Source organism: Saccostrea echinata, unplaced genomic scaffold (assembly GCF_033153115.1).
Source record: "Saccostrea echinata isolate AGI-Se365-2 ecotype Australia unplaced genomic scaffold, CSIRO_AGI_Sech_v1 ptg000257c, whole genome shotgun sequence".
NCBI classification, from domain to species: domain Eukaryota; kingdom Metazoa; phylum Mollusca; class Bivalvia; order Ostreida; family Ostreidae; genus Saccostrea; species Saccostrea echinata.
Genome location: NW_026890006.1, coordinates 5,262 through 33,260, shown reverse-complemented (window position 1 = coordinate 33,260; position 27,999 = coordinate 5,262). Strand labels below are relative to the sequence as shown.

Genomic DNA, 27,999 nt, shown 5'->3' with positions numbered 1-27,999 from the left:
ACCAATCAATATTTACAATTAAATTGGATCATTAGCCTTCTAATTCATGAAGTTTTTAAGGGAAAAAGTACTACTTGAAAATTTGAAGTTATTATAGACCGCATAACAGCCTTATGTAGAATGGTCATTGTAGACCGCAAAACGGCCTTATATAGAATGATCCTTTTTCCCCGAAACCGTGGTCGAGTTTCTGCTGAGCTGTCGTGCATTTTGCCTTTCATCCATCGATATATTTTGACCCCTCTGTGATTCCTGTTTCTGTAAGAAAAGTTTTCACCAAAATGAAAGGTAGAAATAAATATTACTTGAAAATAACGATGAAAGACAAACAGTTTGCTAATGAACTTACCTGTCTGTATATCACAATAAATGTGTAAATGAATGGATTCAATGCAGAATTTAGAGGCAGCACGAGTACAACAACCCATGCATAAACATCGAACGATATATCCATCCCTCCGTATGCCATAATTCCTGAATATTAATTGATGTAAAATGTAAAATAAAAATTAATTTGATAAAATGGACACTTAATGTTTATTTTACTTCTTGTTTCTTTAGTCTTTCCTTTTAGTTTTATGTAAAACTTTGGACTATATACTGACACTATTTTACACAACATAAAATGCTTTTTTGTCAATATGATGTACGCAAATTACATGGTGATGCTATTTTCTAAAGAGTACTTATATAGGCAACCTTGTTCTATACGTAAGACTGAGCCTGTGTATTCAAAAGTTTCTCACCAATCAATATGATAGGAATCCAGCAACACATGTCTGACAACACGACATAAGATAGAGATTTCAACACAGCAATTTCTCTCTTTCTGTTGTCTTGTTGTAAGGCACCTCCAATGACCTTCACCTCCACAAATATCAGTATCTGTCCAATTACTATAGCAATAAAAATTATTAAGTTTAATCCTATAAAAACAAAGGTTGCATATTCCCATCCAGCAACCTTCTCAGCAGTTAACGGAAGAGAGATACATACTGTAGATCTGCTATAGAAGTCTGGGTAAACAGAGATGGGAAAAGCTGCTAGTAAGATGGTCATAAGCCATACCATTACTGAAATGACAAATTTATGTTTCCTCTTTCTCAAAAATTCGGTAGAAAATGGATATTTTAATGCCAGTAATCGTTCCAAGGTTATTAAAAACACGAAAATCACTGATGCTTCACTTGAAACTGTTGCAAGTAAGCCAGCAACGGTACAAATATTGCTTGATCTCCATTGACTATCGTTAAAACCGTAATTATTACGGTACTTCATGTCTGCTACTGCAATAATGAACAAATAAACTCCCATTAATAAATCGGAAAAACTGAGATTTAAAACTAAAATTCCGTGTGCATTATTCCTTCCATTGTTTGTACTTCTCATGCGGTAATATATAACATAAAGGTTTCCGATTAACGAGAAAAGAGCCACGTACCATATCACCTGGGCTAAAAATCCAACGCTAATCAACTGCTCGCAAGTTGAGATTCGGTCTCGTGGGGAAATACATTTTGAAGGGTCAACAGATAATGGTTTGGCACAACAAATAATATAAGAATCTGTCCATATCCATTCAAGGTTACAAAGACCCTGGAACATAGTTCGTGACACGCTTAATTTGTTTCTGTTAATATATAAATATTTTACTTCTTCTAATCTTCGAAAGGCATTACTCTCCAATATAGTGATGTCATTGTCTGATAAATCCAATATCTGAAGTTTTACTAAAGCAACAAATCTTGCAGGAGAAAGTTTTCTTAACTGGTTTCCTGTGAGATTCAGTTTGGTGAGTGATACCATGTTCTCAAAAGCCATTCTGTTAATTGTGTGGATTTTATTGAAGGCAAGATTAAGTGTTTGTAAAGATGTCAGTGTTGAAAATGAAAAATCATTTAAAACTTGTATTTGGTTGTGTTGTAAATTGAGGTATCCCAGCCTCCTCAAACCCGAAAACATGTTATCTGTGATGATACTTATAGAATTAAAACTCATATCTACTTCAACAAGCATTTTCATTGATCTTGAGAAATAGTCATCAGTATTTGTGATGGAGTTGTTGCTCAATAATAATTTTGATAAGAAACTTAGCCAGTGCAGTGCTTTTGGCATAATTGTTCTTATTTTATTGTTTCTCAAGTCTAACAACTCAAGGCTAGAATTAAATCGGTTGTAGGTTTCTTTTGAATGAATTATCACTATTTCGTTATTTCTAAGAATCAAATGTCGTAACTTTGGAATAACTCTGAGGAAGTCCAAGTTAATACCCGTGATTTGATTATGTGAAACATTAAGGTATAATAAATTTGAAAGTTTCTCAAAGGTAATCTGTTGCAAATTTCGTATTCTGTTGAAAGAGATATCCAGAGTTTGAAGACTGTGAGATTCTAGTTGTTTTCCTAGATTCTGAAGTGATGAATCTTCTTTCGAACATCCTGATAAATTCAAATGTAAGAGGAAATTGAAATCTCTTAAATCCTTGAGGTTGAAATTGCTTGAACTGAGATCAAGAACTCTGACTTCTTTTGTTACATTTTCTGGAGATTGACACTTGAATACTACTCCTTTACATTCACATTGATCGGGACAAGGTAGAACACATCCCTTTTCCATACGCAAACATTTGGATCTGTTGTAGTTACATAAATTTTCGTCTTCGTTATTTGGACAATCATTTTTCTTGTTGCAGAACTTGTCAGCATTAATACAGCTTCCGTCGTCGCATTGATATTGTGTTTTGTAACAAGGATCCTTATCTAGAAAATTCATCAATTTTTGTACTTAAGTACTTAAATTTACCATTTTCAGAATATTTTTCAAAGAATTTAGTATCATATACTCAGTAAGTATTTAAGACGTTGACTCTAAAGATGATTGAATTTACCTTTACAAATTCCTTCTTCGTAACTGATTTTTCCAAGTCGCATGATACCAGTAACATTTACTTGGAATGTTGCAACAATTGTTACCTAGAAATGATACTTTCATACAGAGAAATTATATAACTAACCAAATGCCTTTGAACCACAACGTTCACCCGAGTCATCTTTCCCTTTAAGATAAATGTGTAGATAAATGAATTCCATTATTTTTGCCCTCAAACACAACAATTTTAATTAACAGAATTTTCATTCTTAATGTCAAGTTCACAAATTGTGTGTAATTTGAGAACCTTACATTACTTTGATTGTAGCTGTATCCTAACTACGGGCGTTATCTTAAACAAAGAATCTCTACATTTCATTCCTAACTATTGACATGCTTCCAGTTAAAAACAACGGATTGTGGCCCTCTCGTGTTCCATTAAAGTTTTGTTTATTCTAAAAAGTATAATATGTAATACAGTTATCCCCTATTGTGACCCTTTTCTGCAGTTGATCACAGTGATCACAGCCGATTCTACCCGAGGCATCAGGCATGTGTAACTTACATTGACAAACTACTTTGTGTGTTGTAATTTTTTCATGACATAGTTTTTATTACATATAAATTATATAGATGATATAGTTTTTTTCGCCTTAATATTCATTTTGAGATGCAAACATTCATTTATTATTACATGCAGATTGTGTATACACGTGTGATTCTTCCGGTTGCGCAGAAAAATTCTGTTCACTTCAGAAGTTTAGAATGTACACCTTTAACACCTATGAGGAAAGATAATTCAATCAAATTTCAACCGAACTTAAGTATTTCGGGGAAAGTTGTTTCATTCATGAAAATTTTTGTTATCTGGAATGCACTGTCATGTCATTCTTACGTTAAAAATTGAGGAGTAAACAATTCTAATTAAAACGTTTCCCGATCACTTTTCCTTTTTCTTTAAAAATATGTCCTTTTTTGCACATTTGCTTCAAATAAGCAAAAGGGTTCAAAAGAAATCAAGGATTTAATGTGAAAACAGGCGACACACACCAGACAGATAGACGACGGAGACAAGGTATAATCAAACCGTTGGCTTTGATTATCTAAAAACGGTAGTATTAATTATCAATTACACAATATTGGAGGATGCCGCCACTCCTCTTACCAAATAAGGCACGTCAATAGGAATCTGAAAACTTGTAGTGGCAAAAAGGTCTGAATTTATATTCTGTCGCTGGAAAATCATCCCATCAAAAGTAAGCATTGTGCCTTGTGTTAAAAATACGGTTATTTGGACATTTTCCCCAGAATATGTCATTGTTATACACCCAAACTCGGACGATGAAGGCTGTGGTGTGCTATATAAAAAGGCCCTCTCCTCCGTTTTCCCACTCAAATGTTCTTTCTTTTCAGCAGAAGCAAACATTTCACCTGTGAATTAGATAAACATAAACAGGTAAGTATAAATTAACAAGAGTCCCAGAGGCCACATTGCTCACTTGAGTAACTATGGCCCTATTGTTCTTCATCAGCAGATTCTTTTCCCAACATTTTCTTACGTAAAATTTTGATCACTTTTTATGCACCCCCTACCCGAAGGGGGTCATGATTTGTACAAACTTGAATTTACACTATCTGAGGCTACTTCCATATAAATATGATAAATCATGGCTTTGCTGTTCCATGGGAAAAGATTTTTCCTATATATTCCTTTGTTAAACTTTGATCCAAATTTTTGTCCCACCCTACACCAACGGATCATGATTTGAACACACTTCAATCTGCACTACCCGAGGATGATTCCATATACATGTACATAAAACTGATCATGCCTTTGCTGTTTTGAACAATCTTGAATCTACACTACCTGAGAATGCTTTTATTTGAATATGACTTATCATGGCTTTGCTGTTCTTAAAGGCCCTTTCACAATTGGTGCACGAGCACTTTACAATACTTTGCGATCGGAATTTTTTAGCTTCGCACGAGCTCTCGCATACGATGCACGATGTCTCGCATTCGTTGCATGCGCTTTAGTGGTTGCATCAAGTCTCCTCAAAATAGTGGACATGCACACTATTCAAATGCGACCAAATGCAATCCAAATTATCGCAATGCAACGACGAACATTAATACGAACGTCTTACAACGTTTTGTGTATTCGTAAGAGTGATGCACGATTTCTAAAGGTCGTAAGATGAATCGCAGCAGTGTTTTGCGACCATGAGATTGTTGCTCAACGTGTCTCATGTCATCTTGCAACGTTTTACTATTATTGCACGATTTATCAGCTTCAATTTGCCATGCAAATATTATATATATACACCATATATATTATATTTATACACCAATACGATATCAAACCGCCGAAACACTTTGCTGTCATGATGATACAGTCAATAATTAATTACGCAAATCCTAAACGATAACAATATAAGAAGAAATAAGAAAAATCACAGCACTGTGTCGGGTTCTCTAAATTTAGATTTGCATGGCTGATGTGTGTTGCATAAATGCACTCGAACGAGCATTCGAACCATGGAACACATGATCGCACGAGCGCCGCACGTCCAATCGCATTGGCGCACGTTCAATCGTTCGATCACCTGATCACTCGCGCGATCCTATCGAATTATCTTACAAAACTCGCTTTCATTGTATATCAGTCGCATATAGACGCAAGATATATCGCAGGATTTACCAGGTAATGCGTTTGCATCGCACAACGGTCGATTTAGATCTTGCGAATTTGGTACGAACGCTTTTTCATATGCGATTATTTCGGCAACAGTTTACGATCCAAATCAATTTTTTTTCGGTCGCACGAATATTTTGTCGCGTCTGCTCTTCGCCAATTGTTAAAGGGACTTAAGAATTTTTTTTTTTTTTAGAGATTTTTCCTATATGTCTCTATGTACAACTACTATCCCTGTTGTGGCTCTGTCCTACCCCCGGTGATTATGATGTGACAAGCGTTAATCTGCACTACCTTAGGATGCTTCAGTATTATATGACTAATAATGGCTTTGCTGTTCTTTAGAAGAAGATCTCTAAATATATTTCCTGTATATATTCCATTGTAAAATGATGACCCCTTGTTGTGGTCCCACTCTTCCCTAAAACATCAATCTAAAACGATCTGAGGATGCTTCAATATTAATATGACTAATAACCTTCTGTTCTTCAGATGAAGGTTTTTAAAGATTTTTTCCAATATATACCTATGTAAAATTTTGATTCCCTGAAACTCTGCCCTACCCTGGGAGTTTTGATTTGAACAAATTTCAATCTACACTACACTACCCGAGGATGCTTCTACATTAATATAAATAATAAAAGGTTTGCTGTTCTTTAAAAAAAATATTTTTCTTATATATTTCTATGTTAAACTGTGACCCCCTATTGTGGCCCAACCCTATCCCAGGGGGTCATGAGTTGAACAAACTTATATCTACAGTATCACTGTATGTAGAGAGGCTCTCTCACAAGTTTCATCTTTTCTGGCCCAGGGGTTCCCGAGAAGATTTTTTTTTTACAGATGCCACCAAATTTTCACGAATTCTTATTATGTCCCCTTGAAAGAGGTCATTGCACTTCCTGTAAACAAATTTAAATCCCCTTCACTCAAAGATACATTGTGGCTAGTTTGGTTGAAATTTGCCAAGTGGTTCTTGAGAAGAAGTCGAGAATGTGAAAAGTTTACAGACCACACATGACAGACTGATGCTGTGCACTCTTCGATCAGAAAAGCTCACTTGACCCTTCGGCTCAGGTGAGCTAATAATATATAGAATACATTCCTACCATTTGAACGTCATTGAAGATGATCGATGAAAATTTAATTCTTTATTATAATTATTTATGCTTTTATAATATATATTATCAAATATTCTATTGCTATATTACATATATACACAAAAACATATATCAAGAAAAGCTGATGAGTACAGGGCTCAGAAACATACCAGTGTTTTCAGCTATTTGACGGTTCCATTTTATTCCACTTTGCATTTGTTTCCAGTCACACATATCCTGTTCAAAGTCACAAATTAAACTTCCTATGTCTACAAAATACCAAAATAATAATAATAATAATTAAAAAACCTTTTACAAAAATCAAAATAATTAAACATATCCCCAAACCTAATTTTTACTTTTATTTCAGCATGAATTATGTTTTCATAATATATATAAATTATATATATACACCGCTGTGAAGTTTTAAACTAAAATTTAAAGGCAGGTTCACAATTGTTTTTGGGAGGAAAGGGGGAGGTCTTTAAGAAGCCTCAATTTATTAGTCTGTCAAAGCATTCATTTGCTTAAAATAAATATCTAGCATTTAAATAAGTTAAGTGAATTTTATTCTAATATCATTTAAGATCCAGACACATGTACATTACGTTTCCTCAACTCATGATAACTTTTCGATTTAATTTTTACATGCAGAAATTACCCTCCCCCCCCCCCCGAAAAAAAAGCTAATGCAACAATTCTCACCACACTTTGGTACACTACATTCCTCCCATTTGAACTCAGAATCAACAAAACAACCCGGCTCTCTTTTGCTTGACAAATCGAACCTACAAGTATTTCCCATTTCTTCCACGCATTTATGAAGGTACTTTGTTTCTTTGCGAAATCCTTGGTACATGTTTTCGTGGTAGCACTCCAGAGCTGTAAAATATGGATAAAGTTGATTCTTTTCTATTCGCAAATTCTATAAGGGAAGGAAACTCCAAAATGTGCTCACCACAATTTTCCTCGTCACTGTAATCAGGACATTCCGGCATCATATCACAAAATCCGTGGCTTTTACCGGTAATACATAATCTGTCACTGAGACAGGCAAAGCAATCTTTAAAAAAACAAGAACTAAATTCATTAGAAATTATCAACAATTAGTGTATTATTCATTTGAATTCAATAAGAAATTGAATTTGTCCTACGCATCTACCTGTACATGGCCCATTTTGAACCTCCATGTATTCAATAGCCGCTTCTGTTGACGATTCAGACGAAGACGCAGTAAAATGTGGTAAAATAAAAACCTGTAGATTTAAAGAAAAATGTTATGATACTTGTAAATATACTTAAAGCAATGTCTCAAGGTACCTAAAGAGAGACTGTATCAGACCTTGTAATTATCCGGCTGAGGGTTTATGTTGACTTTAACTCTCTTAACCTCAGAGCTTTCCTTAAGCTTTGTCAGATTTTGTGTGAAGGTCGTCAGTACTAGTTCAATACCCTCACTGCGATATGCCAATCGCAAACAGCTTCCAGTTTTCGTAGAGCGCAAGAGAGGTGATGTCAGCGTGGGCATAAATAACTGTGGACTAGACACATTTTTCGGAGGACGGAAAAGTAAGTATTTTCCTGAAAAGATATGGTGCGTAATTAAGATATTATATTTTTATAAGCTCTTTATTTTTTAACAATATCCGAAAATTATGTTCAGCCACACAGGACTGAGATTCACATGTGAAATGTGATCTAAATTTGAATTAATAAAAAAAAAACGTGAAGTGATTCTTCACACCATGCTTACGCTGTCAGTGAAAAGACTAAACATGTCTGTGTTTTAAAAGGAATCTTTTAACGATATAAATAGAAATAAGTAGAATCCTGAAAATACATTTTGTGGATTCTTAAAGTGACTATTTAAAATATTTAATTCCGTATACCGTCTTCGGAACTGTTCAACAACCAACTCGTCTCTGTATGATTCAGTTGCTCAAGACCACACATGTCTTCTGAGAAATGACATTGAAATGATGCTAAAAATAGAAAGATTCTTTATTGTTCCTGAATTGATAATTATGGCTAATAGTGGTACAATAACAATGTTTGATTTTTTTCAAACGATTTTATTTATTACACCTATTCTAGTTTAACTTCTTCTTTATTCACATTTATTTCCCAGACCTATAACATTAAAGATTATATATAGGGCACCTACCAGGGATGGGGCCCTGACTAAACTCCCTCTATAACAAAATATAATATTAGTGCCTACAGCACCACGCAGGGTGCTCTATATCTAAATATCTATATCTAAATACAATGTCTCACATAATTTATTCATATCATACATTCAACATATATATTAATAAAATTGTATAATATATAAAAACAAAGAATATCTATCCGGATTCAATTTTGGTTCTAAATTTCTTGTTCGTATTTGCAACTTTTTAACTTCTTAATTAAATAAAATAATGCAAATTTAGCTTCAAAATGAAATTTCTTTAAAGCAAAGTTATTATATTCAAATATATTTAAATATCTATGATTTGCAAAAATGAACGCATCATACAAAATGAACTCGATATTGAAAGCCTGACTTAAGAAAAACTTAACGATTGTCTTATACTTTTCTTACTCCTAAATATGCTGTACATCATACACGTACTTAATGAAATCTTTGCTAAAGGAACATTTGACAGGAGTTTTGTGCAGATCTAATATTAGTTCATCAGACTGACAACACTTATAATTAAAAAAAAACAAAAACAAAAAAGAAACAAAAAAAAACAAAAAAAAAAACTACCAGTAAATTTGTGGTACTTCTTCCTATTGATGCGTTATTAAGCTTTTTAAAATGCTATGCCTGGTCCCCAGAGCATATAAACTGAGAAGAGACTTAAGTCAAAATGTAGATTTTGATTATCTTGATTTTTTTCTTAACAAACATATTTTAGAAATCGCAAGTTTTATAATACTCAAATAAAAATGCATGATGAAATATATGTTCAAATAATACATGAAATATGCTTTTGAAGCCGTCATTAAAATCATATACATCTAAAGTCATATGTTCGAGCTCCTTTTTACCTACACAGTGAAAATGCATAATTTTTATGCAGTAGCCTTAATTGTATGATCATGCCATATTGTCCATCCCTAGTTTTAGCTTTTCTTAAATTTTTCATACTTACCGTTTACACAGAATGGAATATCACAGAGCTGCCAGCGTACTTTTGGATCCATAGTGTAGCACCAGGGGGATGGTTCTCCGTCTGGGTTTCTACAGTAGTTTTCCTGTTGCGATAGAGTCGTCCCAGTGAAACGTATTCTGCTGTTAGGTATATGGGGATATCTACTGTCCCAGCGCTGGCAGGCTATACCACTTTGTGTGACATTACGTTTCCCTTGATATTCCATACCTCTCTCTGTGTCTTTACAGTCTTCTAAAAATATTATCATTTCTTCTAAATTAGAGTGATTTTTATATTCACATCAACTGACAATCAAAAAATAAATTTTTATGCATTTTTTGATTGAAAATCAAATGTTGCTTAAATTCCAAAGCAAAGGTTACCTCTGACAAAGTATATTTTTTTTACTCATAAATCAATCGAAATTTTTTAATGTCCTTAAAAACCCTTTTTTTTTTTAAAAAAAAAAATCTTATTGGTTTCATCGATTAAATATGGAAACTTTGTTTTAACATACATGTAAAATACTGAGAGATAATCTGAAATTAAAGATAAATTCATCTTGGTGTTTAGATGTACCTAAACCGTGTACAAACGTGATGCAAAGTACTGTTTCTTTAGGGGTTGTTTTCTTATATGATTAATTAAATATAAGATTTTAGAGATGTCGATTGTACTTACTTTCCTCACATAGCGGAATATCACAATACTGATACCGGACTGTGTCCTTTACTGTGTAACACCAGGGCTTTTCCTCATTATCGGGATTTCTACAGTAATTATCATGTTCAGAAGCAGAAAGTCCCATGAATCCAACGGAAAACCTATGTCTGTGTGGTGTTTGTTTGTCCCAGCGTTGACATTGTATGCCATCTTTGGTTTCAGCTTTAGTTCCAAAGTAATGTTGACCTTTTGTGCTATCTAAGCATTCTTTATTATCTTAAAGACGAAATATTAATTATCAAATTTAAAACAGTCTATAAAAAAGAATGTTTACATTCACTGCATTATTTGTTTTAAATAACAAACATACATTATGTAGGACGTGGGTTTTCTGAGATAATAACATTACAGAAACAAATATATAATACACTCTATAAATGTTTTAACAAATTACAATCAAGGACACGAACAAAAAGAAGAAATGTAAAAGGAAAAAGTGTATGTGTACTAACTTTGATAACAAATTGGTATGTTGCAATAATCAGCTGATATTTCAGAGGAAACTGTAAAGCACCACGGTTGTTCCCCTTGATTGCTTGGGTTCCTGCAATAATTTTCATGCGAACTGGCATTTCCCTCCAGGAACAGGGCAAATCTTGGTTCCGGAGAAAGGGGGCTATCCCATCTCAAACATTTTAAACCTGTCCTCGTGTGTGAAACTGTCCCTCTGTATTCTTCACCTCTAATCGTGTCTCTACATTCTTCGTAGAATAATACACAAGATATAATAACTACACGACATGAATACACATAACATTGGAGCTTTCATTTAAGAAATTAAAGTTCATGAAAGTACATTTTGTTGAAGAGTGTGAGTGCTTTTTGGAAAATATGCCTGGGTGAAGAGTATAATATCTATTTAATATGACATACATTACTTATATTACATTACATTAATTACATCACTTTTTTGCATTTCAACTCTTTTTTATTAGCTTTAAGCACCGTCTGATTACAATTATTACCATTCAAAAAGATGGCTTATTGCTTGTGCATTTCCTTATTTTTTATTCAGATTTGCTATTAAGTCAAAATTTATAACTTTTTCAGCAAACATCGTTTCAATTCAATCTATAGGTTGCCTAAATTGTTTAACTTTGGGTTAAAATTCCTCCTCCTAGGCACCTGATCCCATCTCTGCTGTTTCCATGGTTCGTGTTTATGCCTTGTTTACGATTCGTTTCGTTTACTATATTTATGAGATTGATCACTGTTCGTTAACTTCAAATTTGACATTTGATAAATAACTTATTTTCCTTTTGGCAACACACAGGATATAACCTGAGCTATGCATTCACATGTCAATCCATTTCCATCTTTATTTGAAAGTAGAGTTGTGTTTGTTAATATTTCTGTTATGACTGATTCTTTATAAGTCTCTATCGTTCAAACTTGAGGGGAACTATAGGTTGTCTGTCCGTCTGTTTGTCCCTTTATCTGTCAGTCAGTCTAACCCATTTGGTTTCCCTTTTTTTTCCTAGAAGCTTGTATGTATTGATCTGATTTCTCGATGAGTAACAGATCAATTTTGAATTTCATTTTGTTTCCATGATTTTAGACAGATCTGACCTTAATCTCTATATACTGTATACACTTAGTGTGCAAAGGTCATAAGAAATTGAAGCGTGACAAAAATTTGATTGATCTTTCAGAAATCCCAAGGCATAATTAAAACATGGTAATTATTATATAGGGGTTTGTTCATTTAGATAAAATTGATTCACACTTATCAACGTTTCGATAATTGATACTTTGTACGTGAACAGCAAATGGTAAGTATATAATGACAAAGATAAATGGCCTTTGGAATGTTCTGGATCCCTTACACTCGTCTCACTCGGTATTATGTTTATCAATCCCTGAAGTAGTGCTGTTTTGGTCTTTATATGAAATATTCACTTCATTCATTGATTGTGTACCGTTTGTTTACTAGCAGTCTCTGCTATTACTCTATAGATATCAGTTTGTTAATGCGTGTAATCATGGAACTCGTACCCCTCAAGGATACAATATTTTAGACATACAATAAAGGAAATAATTGACTTCGCACTTTTCATGATATTGCTCTCTGTATTTATCAAGAATGTGGTCTTTGTATAACGTCAAGATATTTCAGATATAAATAGTACTTTATTAAACAGTAAATAGTAAGTTTTGAGGAATGTCCAATTGAAACTCTTTGATAGAATACTAGTAATCAAGATATATTATTTACAATGTCACTTTAAAAGTTATATTTATATTTTTCTGAGTCATATTCTTCAGTATAATTAAAATCCATATATATCACTGCCACCAAACAAGCTTTTATGTTTTTTAGGTAATAGAAATGTAATTGTTTTATAACAATGGTATGACATTATTATAATAATTGGAAAACTAAACTTAAAAAGCGGAGTTTTTAAAAAAACAAACATGTTTTATTTATATATGTCAAGTCAATGTTGTGTGGCATTTCCATTTACTTCTACTGAGTTCATTTTGATAGAGCAAGAAATATAAAAATCGTCTCATTCAGCTTACAACATCATTGTGCAGTTTTGATAATTCAAGTAACTGATATTAAAATTTACAAGGGTATGTATAAGCTTAATATGTTGACGTGCATGACAAAGTGAGGAAATCTTTTATTTTAGTCCAAAAAAAAATCAATAATTATTATTGAAATCGAGTACCATTTCAATAGTTCTTAGTAGTTTTAGACTAAAGGCCCATAGGCCACAACACTCACATGAGACTCTATGGCCCTTCTGTTCTATTCTAAAGGAAAAATATTTTTTTTTCAAAAATTTTCTTCTCAAGAACGACAAAGCCATGGTAAGTGAAATCTATATAGAAGCATCCTCAAGCAGTTAAGATTCAAGTTTATTCAAATTATGACAACTAGGGGGTAGGGTGGGGCCACAATATGGGATCTTAATTGGAATCTGTGGGTAAAAATCAGCTGATAAAGAATAGAAGGGCCATAGTGTCTCAGGTGAACGTTGTGGTTCTTTATTTGAACAAATTTGAATACCCAAGGATACTTTGAGGAAGTTTGGTTGAAACTGGCCTAGTGGTTCTGAGGAAGGAGATAAAAATGTATAAAGTCTACGACAATGACAACGCCGATGACTTAGGTAAATTTAAAAAAAAATTATCATGTCATTTGGATCATTGCAATTCCGTAAGAATAATATTAGTATCGTATTTATTACTGGACATTATAGTGAGAATTAAGCGTCGCATTTTTTTTCTTAATACAGATGATAATTTTTTTTTTAATTAGAATTACACAATTATCATTATCCAAATAATTTTAAAGTGAATCAGATAGAAAGCAGTATTTATAAATATTGGCACTTTCAGCACCTAAAAATATATATGACAAAAATATTGTAATAACAAAAAAATGCCCAGGGGCCTTGACAGTCAACTGAGTATAACAATGTTAAGGATGCATAGGAGTATAAGATAAACATAAACTGATAGATGAATATATGTTGCCAAAAGCAAGAGAAATAGGATGATCAGGGATCAACAAGATAAGTTTGTCTAGTACTAATTAGCAAATCATAATACTTGTCAGTGCTATTACACTTTCATTTTCCACTTTCACTATGCAGACCAAATAAACAGTAATGCTTGAGCTCATATAGTAATCCCATCACATTGGCCTCTCACATTGGCCTCTCTTGGTCTTTGAAGAACATTTAATGTACAAAGATAAGGTATTTTGTCTCATTTTTATTAATCTATTATTTACAAGTCTAATCTGAGTATAGGTGTCTATTAATGCATTTTTATTTTCAAAAATATTTTTATAAAGCAGAGATTGGTTTGTATTTAAAGGAAACCACTGTGATTTGATATATCAAATAGCTATTAAAGTTCAATGTATATCGTGTAATTATATTTTATCTTTTTCCTTGTACATAAACACAAAAACATGCACCACGTAATACATGTTGTGTTATGAGTGAGGAATCAACTTCACCGATGACGGAGAAGGGCGGAAGACCTTCTTCATGCCATGGCAACACGTTTTATTTGTGTGTGTGTGTGTGAGAGAGGTGTGTGTGTGTGTGTGTGTGCTTGAGGGTGTGTGTGTGTTTGTGTTGTTGTTGTTGCTATTTTTTAATTGAAAAAAAAATATTTTTACATCCGAGTTAATCTTACTATGGACTTTAAAAAAGTTTTGCAATTTAAAAGATAAAATTATATTACTGATATCTGAATGTTTAAATATGCAAATCAAACAAAAGACTCCCCATACTGGATGTACTCATTACCACAAAATGGAATATCACACAGCTCCCATCTCGTATTCTGGTCCACGGTGTAACACCAGGGAGTAGGTTCTATCCCAGATTGGGTGTTCCTACAGTAATTTTCGTGTATACTGGCGTTCCCCGGAAGTCGGTCAGTGTAATAATGTGAATGTGGAGTCTGGCTGTCCCACCTCTGACATGTTTTACCGGAAACAGTAACTGATATGTTTCCTCTGTATTCCAGACCTTCCACGGATATTTTGCAGTTGAGTACTAAAACAATAAAAAAGACAATGTCAAAAGACCGCAAAAAATCACAAAAAAACACATTTTGTAGATTTTGTTGATTTTTCAAAGAAAGAACTACCCAGAAAGCCTTCACGCAATGCAAATGTTATTCTTTGAAAATTTTACTTCGTATTTAGAATTAGATTAATTAATGAAATTTTTTCGAGAACAATGATATATAATCTTCTATTACATAGGAACAGGCATTTATAAACCGGAGGGTTTGTTTATAAGAGACTCTCAGAAACATGAATCCAATCGGACAACCATTGCTATTTTTAAAAAAAATAACAACAATGAATAACACGTTATCTATAAACGCAGTTTTGTTTTTAATTCTGTTAATAAGCACCCTTGTCGACATCTTTAAATGACATGGATTTGCATATTTTTTTTTTGTTTTATGAACACAGTTGAAAATAAGTCAATTGTACTTTGGAAAATGACTTTCTAGAAATGTCATATTACTCCATCTGATGTTATCCTGTTTTTCCTTTAACATCCTTTAACATACTAGTATTCGAATTTTTAATCTATTATAACCACTATTCCAATATCTTCAAATTAAATTTAAAAATCCTTGGAAAAGATTTTTTAAAAGGGGTTTCAAATTATTTGGATAAACAATCATCCCATACCATTCAAGGGGATATTGCAGAAAGAGCAAAAAAAAAAAAAAAAAAAAAAAAAAAAAAAAAAAAAAAAAAGAAGAAGAAGAAAAAAAGGGGGTAAGATCATTTAAAAATCAATGAACAACAAAAGACAGAAATTCCTCGAAAAGCAAAGCTATAATCATTTTGGTCAATTTAAAATCTTTTTTTACGTAGGTTAAAATATGGTCAAATCCAGAAGCAGATGTTAGGGTTACAGTTGTGCGATATGGGGACAAAATTTTTCCCCCCAGAAATATCTAGCTGCGATTTTTGATATTAACTCGCAAGCATTCTTATACGTAATAGTTGAAGATTTTCATTACTTCCAACTTAAAAACAAGCTGCAATGGGTTTAAATTTGTAAGTAACAAATACTTTGAAAAAAAAACTCTTGCAAATTACGGAGCAATAATGCTACAATACAATTTTCTCCAATTCATTACCCCTGATTGTACGTAAGATGGCTCTGTACTTTGACTTAACAGTATAGATAGGAATAAAAAAAAAAAATAAGAATCATATTGTACAAAGCTACTTTTTGCTACGAGGTCAGGAGTCCATAATAAAGAGGGTTCAAGGTATATATGACTCTCTCTCTAGTTTTCTAATCCAGTATTCTTCACGTTGTCTATGGGAAGGTGTACTCAATGATGGGCAATTAGTATGACGGTAAATCTATTCTAGAATTCTCACTTTCATTGACAAAATAGAATGATCAATTAAATTAAAATACTTGTATAGAAGCTGCTTGCCCCCGTTGTTAATTTGAATTCTATGCCCCGATATTATTTTATTAAGTGAACCCTTGGTTTCACCAACATAAATAAGCCCACAAAGGGCACATTCTATTCAGTAGACAACATTAGAAGATTTGCAATTCAGATTTTCCCAAGTTTTGGCATAGAAGCTCTGTCAAGTAAGATTACTTGTAAACGAAGACCTAGAAATCAAAATATCATAGGTTTTACAGTTTTTGACAGAACATTTGGAAATAAAAACAAACGAGATAGGTAAAAGAATCGTCAAATATATCTCTAATAGAAACTTAACATTCCTTCATTTTTTGTATGAACTGTTGATTCTATACCAAAACTTGGAATCTGTATATATGACATAGGATTAATATCCCGAAGGATACCGATTGAACTCCTAGAGTCTGTGCCCCTTACAGACTCAAAAGAGTGACGCCTTTTTATACTGCCAGTATCTCTTCGTTATGCTTTGTACTTTTCATGAATAAATAAGTACCGAACGACAAGTATCTCGGGGATAGACTGTCCACCAGCAGAGACACATGTTCGGTGATTAAAATGAAATATATGGTGGAGACTTGACCCTTTTGCAGGGCTCTAATTGGCGACTAATTTAGTCGCCATGGCGCCTAAAATTTTTGATTGGCGCCTTAATTTTTCCCATGAGTCGACAAATTGGCGACCATTTTAAATTGACTTGGTGATCGTCGAATTCCGGAACTTTCAACATTTTTAACAATTTTTGCTTTTCTGAAGAATCGAAAAGAAACTTTAAAAAGTGGAGATTTTTCTTAGCAATGGACATATCGTGTTTTCTAGTCACCATTTTGTTCTTTTCAGTCACACGTGTGAAAAAAAAAAATGGCGACTAATTTTTTTGATAAGCTGTCGCCTAAATTTTAGAGGTCACTTAGAGGCCTGCTCTGTGATTAAGAATTTTACAATGTATACGGGGTCCATTCCTTTGTTGGAACTTGAACAAATTCCTGAGAAATGAAAGCAAAGCATATAAATTAACACCTAAATGAAAGCATTGGATTATAAAATATTTCTTTTTAGCAAAATATGATTTGCTCATATCAATCGTACGTGCCACTCCAATTAATAACCAAATTAATAGTTGGAGCGGTCAAACATTATTTTTCTTTGGAATGTATGAACGTAGCCCTGTCATACACAGAAGCAAACATGATTAATTTCCTTAAAACGTTTTCAACTGAAAGCTATATTATTCAGAATGATTCGTGAGTTAGTTGAAATATCAATCAAGACACATATTAACCGTATGCCCTGGGAATTTTTTATGACAGTAACAGTTTTAATACCGAGAGATGTGTAAATATCCATTAACCAGCAGTTTATACTCAATTTGAGACGTAGTTTCAATGGTTCCAAAGGCTTAAAGATTTGCATAAACATTCTGGAACGCAACTGTTTCATGAACTCAAATCTTCCTGTTGATTTATATTCAAAGAATATTTCAAGACTAAATTTTTATTTTGAGATTTCTACAAGTAAAGAAATCGATTGCATTTTACTTTCACCAGCTTAAAACCACATTTTATAGAAAGATATAACACAAAATTGCATTATTATTATTTATTTTTTTACATTTTACATAGAAATGTGAAATGAAGACATTCTCAAGATGACAGAAAACAAACTAAGGTTTAAAGCCCAACCTCAGCCACTGGCTAACATTAGCTTATATGCTCAAAATACGTTTGTATTTTGGTGGATGTGTAGGTCGGTTTGTAGGTTGGTTGTTGAGTGGAAAAGAGGAAGAAAGGGAGGGGGAACAGATGGACGGATGTTATGTAACATCTGAATCTGTCCTGTTAATGCAAGTTTTCATTGACCAAATTGTTTTTTTAAATGCAGTTTTAAATTGATCTATGTTCCGCTTTTTAAAATTTTAAAATTTTCTAAAATTCTTAAGACCTTTAACAAAACCGGCACATACCCGAGTTATTCAAGTTTTCAAAGGAAGGGAAATGTCTCTTTCTCAGGGAGTAGATTAAGAAATATGCAATTATTATACCAAAAACAACTAAACAATAAAATTTCGCAAAAATTGATAACTGCAAAATCTACCCGATAATCAAATAATTCATTGCCCTCTCTTCGGGATGGGGTAAATTTCCAAATTTCCGAAATTTACACAAGCTAACAATTATTCAGTTACATATGGCCTAGTGATAGGGCGTTTGTTTCGTAAGGCTTCGGAGGGCTTGGGTTCGATTCTAGTTCGCCGCTCCCTTTCAAACCTTCGACGTAAACATAGGTACCGACTGTTCCTTCGCCAAGCGCTCATATGCAGATTATCCCTATATAACGAAGTTTTAAAGATTTTTTTCAATTGCAGGGATAGGCAACAATTGTATTCAGAGAAGGGACGAGACAACAGTTGTAATCAGGGCAGGGATGAAGCAAACATTAAGAGCCAAACGAAGAAAATATTCTAAATAACATTTTAAAGAACGTCTCCCAAGCCCAGTAAAACAACAAAGAAAATTCGTCAAATTAGTGTTAAATTGAGTCTTGCATTACCTTCAACTGAAGCAATAGCAGCAAGAATGAAATCTACATGCAAGTACTCTCTGTGTAAATTGTACTTCGTTCATACCATGAACTCAAGGAATACGATTGGTCGCAAATTGATACTGTAACTTTAATGTAAGTATTATAATTTCATAAGCTGTCCTTTGTCAAATTGACAAGCAAGTATAAAGATGCATTTTGTGTTGATTAACATTTCTTGAATGACGTCTCTAGGATTTGTTTAGGGTTACGATTTGTATTATTGAATTTTTATATATATTTACCAATATTCCTGCAGATTCATGAATCAAATATTGAAGAGTTTTATATCAAAGTCAAGAACAAGCCTAAAGGCAGAATCTTCTAATCAAGTAATCAGACAAGTGTTAAATCAAACACAAGCCTTATCATCAGTCCACATAATTTGATGATTTGTTTTTTTTTTTTTTCTGACTTCAATTTAATGATGATGACGAATAAATGATGTTGTGCAAACATCAGATCCTTATACAGGGATCAATGAGTGTATTGATAAAATTGTTCTCAAGGGTTTTATCCCAAACAAAAAGTTATAATTGCCAAACACAAACAAAATCTCAAACACTTTTTAAAACAAGTACGCATTAGTTTATGAACTAAAATGTATGCTGAAAAATAATTCCATTATCAATAAAATAAGTGAAAGCAAAGAAAAAAGTCTAAATGCAAATGCACTCATTGTACCAAAACAAAGCATCAGATTAAAATTTGTAAAATGTGTCATGAATTCCCATCTGAAAATAACAAGAGCATTTTTGTGCTTTGAACAATATTTACGCCATACATTATTTTAACAATGGCATTCATAATTGATACGAACTATTCCGTTAAATTTTTAACTTTTCAATAGCACTTCAATCGTTAATTTGAATGCAAGAGTTCATCAGTAGCTGATCAAAAATGCGTTTTAAATTGGATGATTCTGTATAATTGATTTTTTAAGCATTTTTTTCTTCTGAGTTTGAAGCTAAAATGAACATTTCTGATCAAATATGTACTATGTATTTTATAACATTTATATTTATATGCCCCCGGATCGAAAGATCCCGGGGGTATATTGTTTTTGTCCTGTCTGTCTGTTTGTCTGTTTGTCTGTCTTTTGTCAACTTTAACATTGCCCATAACTTTTGATTGGTTGGAGCTATGACTTTCATATTTCACATGTGTATTCCTTGTGACAAGACCTTTCTTTGGATACCATCATATTTGACCTTTTGACCTTGACCTTGGAGTTTGACCCACTTTTGCAAAATATTATGAGACTTTAACCTTGGCCATAACTTCTGAACAGTTGGTGCTTGGGGTTTCAATCTTCACATGTGTATTCTTTGTGACAAGGCCTTCCTTTGAATACCAACATCTTTGACCTTTTGACCTTGACCTTAGAGTTTGACCTACTTTTGAAAAACTTTAACCTTGGCCATAACTTTTGAACAGTTGGTGCTTGGGGTTTCAAACGTCACATGTGCATTAATTGTGACAAGATCTTCCTCTGGATATCAACTTCTTTGACCCTTTGACCTAGGAGTTTGACCTACTTTAGAAAAACTTTAACCTTGGCCATAACTTTTGAACGGTTAGAGCTAGGGCTTTCATACTTCACATATGTAATCTTTGTGACAAGACCTTCTTTTGGATTCCAACCACTTTGACCCTTTGACCTTGACATAGGAGTTTGGCCTACTTTCAAAAAACTTTAACCTTGGCCATAACTTTTGAATGGTTGGTGCTAGGGCTTTCATACTTTACATATGTAATCCTTGTGACAAGACCTTCCTTTGGATACCAACAACTTTGAGCTTGACCTTGATGTTTTACTTTACTTTTAAAAAACTTTAACCTTTGCCATAACTTTTGAACAGTTGCAGCTAGGGCTTTCAAATTTAACATTTTTTATCTTTTGGCCTGGATTTTGACTTGCATTTAAGAAACTTTAACCTTCGCCATAAGATGCCATTCGGGGGCATCAGTGTTTCACAACACATCTTGTTGTAACACTATTTTTACTGGGAGACCACTGTTGTGTAAAACTCAAATTCATGAATCTTGCAAATCTAGACAAGAAACCGTCCTTCATGTCAACATACCTCCCCTGATACTTGCATGTCTCCTAGCCAATTTTTTAATGCATTTAATATTGTGACTTAGATTTTTCATCATTTACAATAAAATACATGTGCTTACAACTAACATGATTTTTTGTAATGATCCATATGGAATCAAACAGAGCTTCAATGTTGACTTGAATCAATCAAAACAACTATGGACTTAATAATTATACCTACACTTTCTTAGTAGTGGGGTCAATTCATCTTTTGAAGTATTATGGGCGATGGCCTGTAAATTTGCAAAAAGGTTTGGGAATTTTTATTTTCACCTTAATGACCAACTGGAAGTCAACATGAACATACACTTTTTTGTACATAAACCTTGTTTTCTAAACGAAAATTACATTTTTATCTGTAAACTTGGTTTCCAAAACACCTCTTCCACTTTACGCAATTTATCCTTTTGAATATGATTTCTGGTGTCCTGTATAGCTTCAATACGGTTTGAGAATATCTAAAATACGGTTTAAGAATTTTCAACCAAAGGGTCAATTATGAGGATGGAAAAACGATGTTTTCCTCAAAGTCTTCATCAAACCCCTTTTATATTTTAAGCAGTAGATAATTCATCTTTTAGAATATGATATGTTACCTCCTGTAAATGTGCAATAAGGTTTTAAAATTTTCATTTCATGTCAGAAGACACGTTCCTCGTTAATAGGTCAATTGGAGTAAAAATATTTTTTCTACAAAAACCTGCTCTACAAAGATCTGGTTACAAGAATTTCTCTAAAATTTTAATAATTAGTTGAATTTTAATTTGAAATGATATAGGTGCTACCATGTAGATGTGCAATAGGGTTTCAGAATTTTTATCATCATCCTGGGGCGAATTGGTGGTCCAAAAACTTTTTTTCTACAAAACTACGGTTCCCAAAACTCCTCCTTCATTTTAAGCAGTAGTCAGTTTATCTTTTGATATACGGTTGGTCATGTCCAGTAGATATGCAGTAAGGTCTGGGAAGTTTTATTTTCACAGGGGAGGCTAATTTTGGGGCCAAATACATCAATCCTTTTAATATATATATATATATATATATATATATATATATATATATATATATATATATATATATATATATATATATATATATATATATATATATATATATATATATATATAGTCAGAAATCGTCTCACATTATGCACATGCACAGTAGCCAAATCAAGTTTTAGAATCTGATGGTATCCTGCAGATTTGCACTAAGGTTTTGGAAATGTCATTTTAACGCGGTGGGTGTGACCGGTTGACAGGGGATACTTACTCCTCCATGGCACTTGATCCTACCCCCTGATGTTTTGAGGAGGTTCGTGTCTGCTCCCGATTTGTATTGTTCCAATGGACTTAAAGTTTGATTACTAATCGTTATCTCCATATTTCATTTCAGCCCTAACAGCATTTATGCGTCATTTAATTCTTAAGTTTCAGACTGCTAATGAATCTACCTTATGAAATACTAACGAGGCCCATTGTTAGTTTTCTCAATGGATCATTTTATGCAAATTATGGAATAACTAATGTAACTTCTTCATTAGCTTCATGTTCCCAGGCACAGAGGAGAATATTTTAAGAGGCAAACACTTATATGCGGGTATAATTGTTGCATGACACCATCTTGATATCATTGAATCATTAGAATCATATAAAAATCGAAATAACCCCCAGGCTTAAAGTACCATAATGGGTTTACCGTAAGATAACTAAAATGAAATACGCAGATGTATTTGTTAATCCACAATTTAGTGTCATTTGATGTACGATTTCATTAATATTTTAACTTTTCCATTATTGTCATTCAGGATAAACGAATTCTGATGGTGATCTTATTCTGATGGTGATCTTATTCAATAACTGCACGACATGAAGTAGTTTGTTTATACAGATGATACTCGTATATGTTTCCTTATACAGCATGATACTCGATATAAATTTCAAAATTATTTTGTTTCATTTGAATAGAAAGGAAGTTCAGGAATATTATTGATACTGAGAGATGAACTTGTTAAGTTGCGATAAAAAAAGTTATGTTTGAAACATTAATTTAAAAGAAAATCCACCCATTGTATTATAGATAGATCAGCACTTTCCTCTCCCCTTTACAATGACTATATAATAATAAGCAACCCTAACTATTTAAGACTGGGAGATGGGACTTAAAATGTTTAGATTTGGTGCATTACAATCTAACATAAGGGGCTACTATACCAAATTATTCCAAATTATCTTGACAATAAAAAAGAGAAAACAAAGATGTTCCTTACCCAAATAATTTCTGACTGATCAAATAGACGACAGATTAAGGATCATTGTTAAGTTGGGAAGGACTGGGCAATTTGCAGCCAAAATTTAAAAAAAAAAAAAAATGAAATGGTATGGAACATATCACGTCTTAATTCATCAGAAAGATGAAATTTCGGTTTTTAACACTTTAGAAAAGCAAAATTGCTCATTATTTTTAAAGTGCATTTTTCAGAGCAACACACATTCCCTTTTACCTCTCCAGATTTGGGGGGGGGGGGGGTGGAAATACGCGTTTTCAATCCTAAAATAAAAGGTAAACAAAACTTAAACGTTCGCAAAGAAAAAAATCAGAGTGTCTAACTTTTGGGCATCTCTCTATAATTTTAAACGTTATTTGTGTGTTTTAACATATTCATAACTGTAAAAAAAGAAAGAAATATGAAAATAACGAAAAGTATTCAATCTCGAAAGTCTAATGAAACAATACAAATTTGGAGCAGAGCAAACACGGACCTCTAAAACATCAGAGGTGGGATCAGGTGCCATGGAGAAGTGAGTATCACCTGGCGACCGGTCATACCCTCCGTGTGCTCATTGTCATGATCGGAAAAAAAACCCGGAAAAATCCGTAGACAGTTCAGTGTATAAATAATGACCTAGCAATTAGTATGAAAAACGTCAGTCAGCATTTGACTCAGTGATAGGCTGTATGTGCTGACAAGGTCATTGTATCGACCGTAACACTTGCGAAAAGATGACTTCAAACGAGACTGTTGATATCCTTGTTTCATCAGCTTGTTTGTCAATAGCTTGCCTCGTTTTAAAAATTGTTCATACGTAGAGCATGCTCTTGCGTATCGAATCAACTGAGAGACATAAACCCCATATGCAGGTGATAAGGGTATATTTCTATATAAGTAAGGGAAGTTGACGATTGAAAAGTGGAAGTCATCACGTTTATCATAGAGCTTTGTTGTTATGATACCATTAACGTCTTTTTCTAGTAAAATATCTAAATATGAAACAGATGTGCCAAAATCTGTGGTATCTTTTATTTCAAGCATAGTGGGATATATCGAGTCGACATATGAATGAAAGTAACTATTGTTTATTGATAATACGTTGTCTATATATCGAAATGTCGAGTTGAAATCCACAGCAAGTGTTTTCTTCTTCTCATGTAGAAGTTTTAGAATAAATTCTGCTTCATATGAATACAAAAATAGATCTGCTAATAAGGGGGCGCAATTGGTACCCATGGGAATTCCAACAGATTGTTGGAAGACCTGATCTCCAAAGATTCCCATTTATTCTATTTTTCTTCTAAGGACAGACTCCTCCATATGAAAAAAAAGCTGCCCTGCTTATAGAACTCTTTAGTGTGCAGTGCTTAGTGCTTAATTAATTTTATGTACTGATTTATTAAGATTTAAAAACTTTAGTTCATTTGCATCGAGAGAAAAAGCAATTCTTACAACCCACTGAAACTTAAATATAATTGCATTTTAACTTAACCCTATTATCTTATAAGTGTTTATTTGTTTGAAGTGTTACTTTGTTATCGTAATTATTGGGATATTACAATTTGACAAGGTATTTCAATGTAAATTTCAATGTAAATGTAACATTTACCAATGTACGTAACTTTGTTCATGTAAAGTCTGTCCAGTTGTGGTCAGCCGACCAAATCATAGACATTTAACTTATAAATGATTCGTACATATGATTCCTGCAGATCACCCGCCAAAACACCCATTTTCTTTAATAACTTTTTCATGTTTTGTTTGTATACATTATATGTAGATTATTTCCTACGTGTTCTACATTGTACATGATTAAATATAAGGCTTAAACACCATAAAATATGCTCTAAAATCCGAAGTATGGTGATGGGTTAATAATTTTTTTTTAAAAATATTTGTTAATGTTGGATTTGTTATTTCGGAATGTTCCATTACATTTATATTTCACAAAGGCAAAGTTATTATCAAAGCAAATCTGGAGAATCTTAAGGCAATTTTACTGCTCATCATCCATAAAATTGAGTGTACTTGCATTATTGTATGAAGAAGAGGTATCGCAGGTCGACACTCTTCAGAACGGGTAATGTTGTGTTTGTGTAAGATAATTAAATACTAAACACACTTTCTGTTCCCAGGATACAGCCCAAAAACCTTTGACAACTGTATTATCAATAAGATAGTAGTCTCTGTTTTCATATGCACCATTCTAATAAACACACACACACAATCATGACTAAAATAAATAAAAGTGTTTTAATACATAAACATGTATGATCATTTGACATTTATTAATTAACTACATACAATCTTTTTTTTACAATCAATTGTCTAGCGTAAGAGAAAATGAAAGTTTCACCACAAAGAAATTCAGAATTTTTACCATCTTTAACTATTTTTTTTTTGTTTTTGTTTTCGTTTTTGTTTTGTTTTTTTTTGTTTTTTTGTTTGCCATATACAATTATTTTTGAACAAGTAATCAGAGGGATACAAAAATAATTGGAAAAAAACATGTACTAACGCACATGAATTAAAAAATATGACATCTGCACAGCTCTCTTTTCACAGTTTGCAAATTAATCTGATTTCTACTAATATTACAAAAGAATTCTAGCTTAAGGTCAGACGACAGGTTCCTCGGTAATATATGATTTTCCCCAAAAACTTGTCTTTGAAATATTGCTACTTGAGGTACTTTACCAGGTCTGGACGATTTCCAAATATGGAAGTCAAGAAACGATAACTGAAAGTTGCTATAAATATACATCATATACACGTAAATATTTCTCTGCCCAATCAGACAATAGCATTTTTACACACCCTAAAATATATTTCAAAGGAACAAAAAGAGAAGACGTGCTTTGGTTTTTTTCCCCAAAAAGATTTTTTTGACAAAAAAATCTTTAGAAGTAAGATGAAAAGTTTGGAAGAATAAGGTATTCCCCACATATTTACCGTGAACAAACCTGACATTTTCATCTCGGGAAAAAAAATTAATGCTTGTAACTATGCGATCGTTTACGGAGGAATAGATCACACCGACAAGCTATTATCAAGTACAATTATAACATTTAGCAGAACATACTCTTGTGTTGGTAAATATATTCATCGTATAGACTACATGTACATGTTGTTTTAAAATAACACGGGTTTCAAGAGCGCCGAATACCATGTTATTACACTTTAAATGGACACAAAAGGTGGAAAACATGGAGAAAAGGGAATGTTCATGAATGCTTTTTATCACCATATCTTACATGTACCTCGCATATCTGAAACTGCATGGACGATTTTGTAATAAACACTCAGGAAATAATTAAGACTGTTACATTCCCATACGAAAACTTTATCATGTCAGGCTCTAAAAACTGAAAATCTGCCGTATTTATATCAAATTTCTTCTCACAAGTTAAACTTTTGGGATTGCTACCTTGTAGTGACAGATTTTTAATCCAACTTAGAATTTATATTAAGCTTTCAAGTCGTGTTTGTTCACGGTAGAATGTCAAATATACTATATTATTCCTTAATGTGCATAAAGTTTACAAAAAGGTTGTTCTAAAAAAAAATCTTTGGAGCAAAAAACTTTAAAACCAGGTGTTTTATTTATTTTCTCATGGGTTTGTCTAAATGCCGTTATCTGATTGCTCAGAAGGATTAGCGCCTTATTTATCTGTGTATTTATAATAGCCATTCACGGTTATCGTTCTTGACTTCCATATTTGGAAATCATCCAGACCTGTTTACCAGACATTTGTGCAAGATACCAGAGCGTGGTGTTTCCGATATAATCCTTTTGGTAATCTTTTGAATTGCTAATATTACAATTTTTGATGTACTTGTTTTTTAAGACATGTTGAAAGCAATTTAGAAATTACCAGAGAATGATAATTATGAATATTTTTTATATATATTACGATGAGCTATAAAACAGATATTTGAGGAACGCGTCGTCAGACCTTAATGAAAATTATCAATAAACATGTATTAAGTTTTCAATAGATCTATCAGTTTGGCATAATTCAAAACAGTCTTGAAAACAGTGTTTAAGATGTTATAAAAACCTGACTCTCACGTTTGAAAAGCTAGAAAGTAAATTATCATTACGAATATTTTTAGAAAGTAAAGTAAAAGTGAATTTTAGGGTCACTTGGTCAGTAGTCGTTATGCTAAGTAAAACACAAGACTTAAAGATCCCCATCTCTTTTCTTAAGTACCGGGTAAATGTAAAAGCCGTGAACGATATTCCAAAGTGATCCTTAAGTGTAAGTCTATTTTGTAGACCACACAGAACTCTGTCTCTCAGCAGTTACCAAAACATTGAAGATTCATCACATATGAATATGAATTGTTAATAAATCTATGATGGGCTATAAATTTTTAAATGTGAAAGAAAAATAGCAGAAAAGGTGAATCTTGTCATTGACAAATTAATTCTTCTTCCCAAAAGAAATACGTGGATTTTGTCATGATATTATGAACTAAATTAATTTATCAAGAAAGTTATTTAACTCACCTGTAGATTCTGTCACTTTGAATAGAGACAATACCATAAGAACACAACACTTCCCAGACAT

The 27,999-nt window shown here is 32.8% G+C and overlaps 1 protein-coding gene across 1 annotated transcript; it reads right to left on the bottom strand.

The window, feature by feature from the left end:
* Nucleotides 1-147: 147 nt before the first annotated feature.
* LOC133177829 (uncharacterized) lies at nucleotides 148-27,999 on the bottom strand. Its single transcript, XM_061312714.1, has 16 exons — nucleotides 27,939-27,999; nucleotides 14,801-15,052; nucleotides 10,982-11,230; nucleotides 10,488-10,745; nucleotides 9,807-10,058; nucleotides 8,553-8,645; nucleotides 8,006-8,244; nucleotides 7,826-7,919; nucleotides 7,622-7,726; nucleotides 7,369-7,545; nucleotides 6,834-6,932; nucleotides 4,034-4,299; nucleotides 2,888-2,972; nucleotides 747-2,759; nucleotides 350-474; nucleotides 148-258 (listed from the first exon to the last, which is right to left on the bottom strand). The coding sequence occupies exons 1-16, from the start codon at nucleotides 27,997-27,999 to the stop codon at nucleotides 148-150; spliced, it is 4,479 nt and encodes a 1,492-aa protein (XP_061168698.1).

What these genes read in the sequence shown, in the direction of transcription:
- LOC133177829 (XM_061312714.1), bottom strand. Translation starts at nt 27,999, where the DNA reads ATGTCTGGGAAGTGTTGTGTTCTTATGGTATTGTCTCTATTCAAAGTG. An exon ending in CAAAGTGACAGAATCTACAG is followed by an intron (nt 15,053 to 27,938) that starts GTGAGTTAAATA and finishes TTATTGTTTTAG; the next exon opens with TACTCAACTGCAAAATATCC. An exon ending in GATTCCTATCATATTGATTG is followed by an intron (nt 475 to 746) that starts GTGAGAAACTTT and finishes ATTAATATTCAG; the next exon opens with GAATTATGGCATACGGAGGG.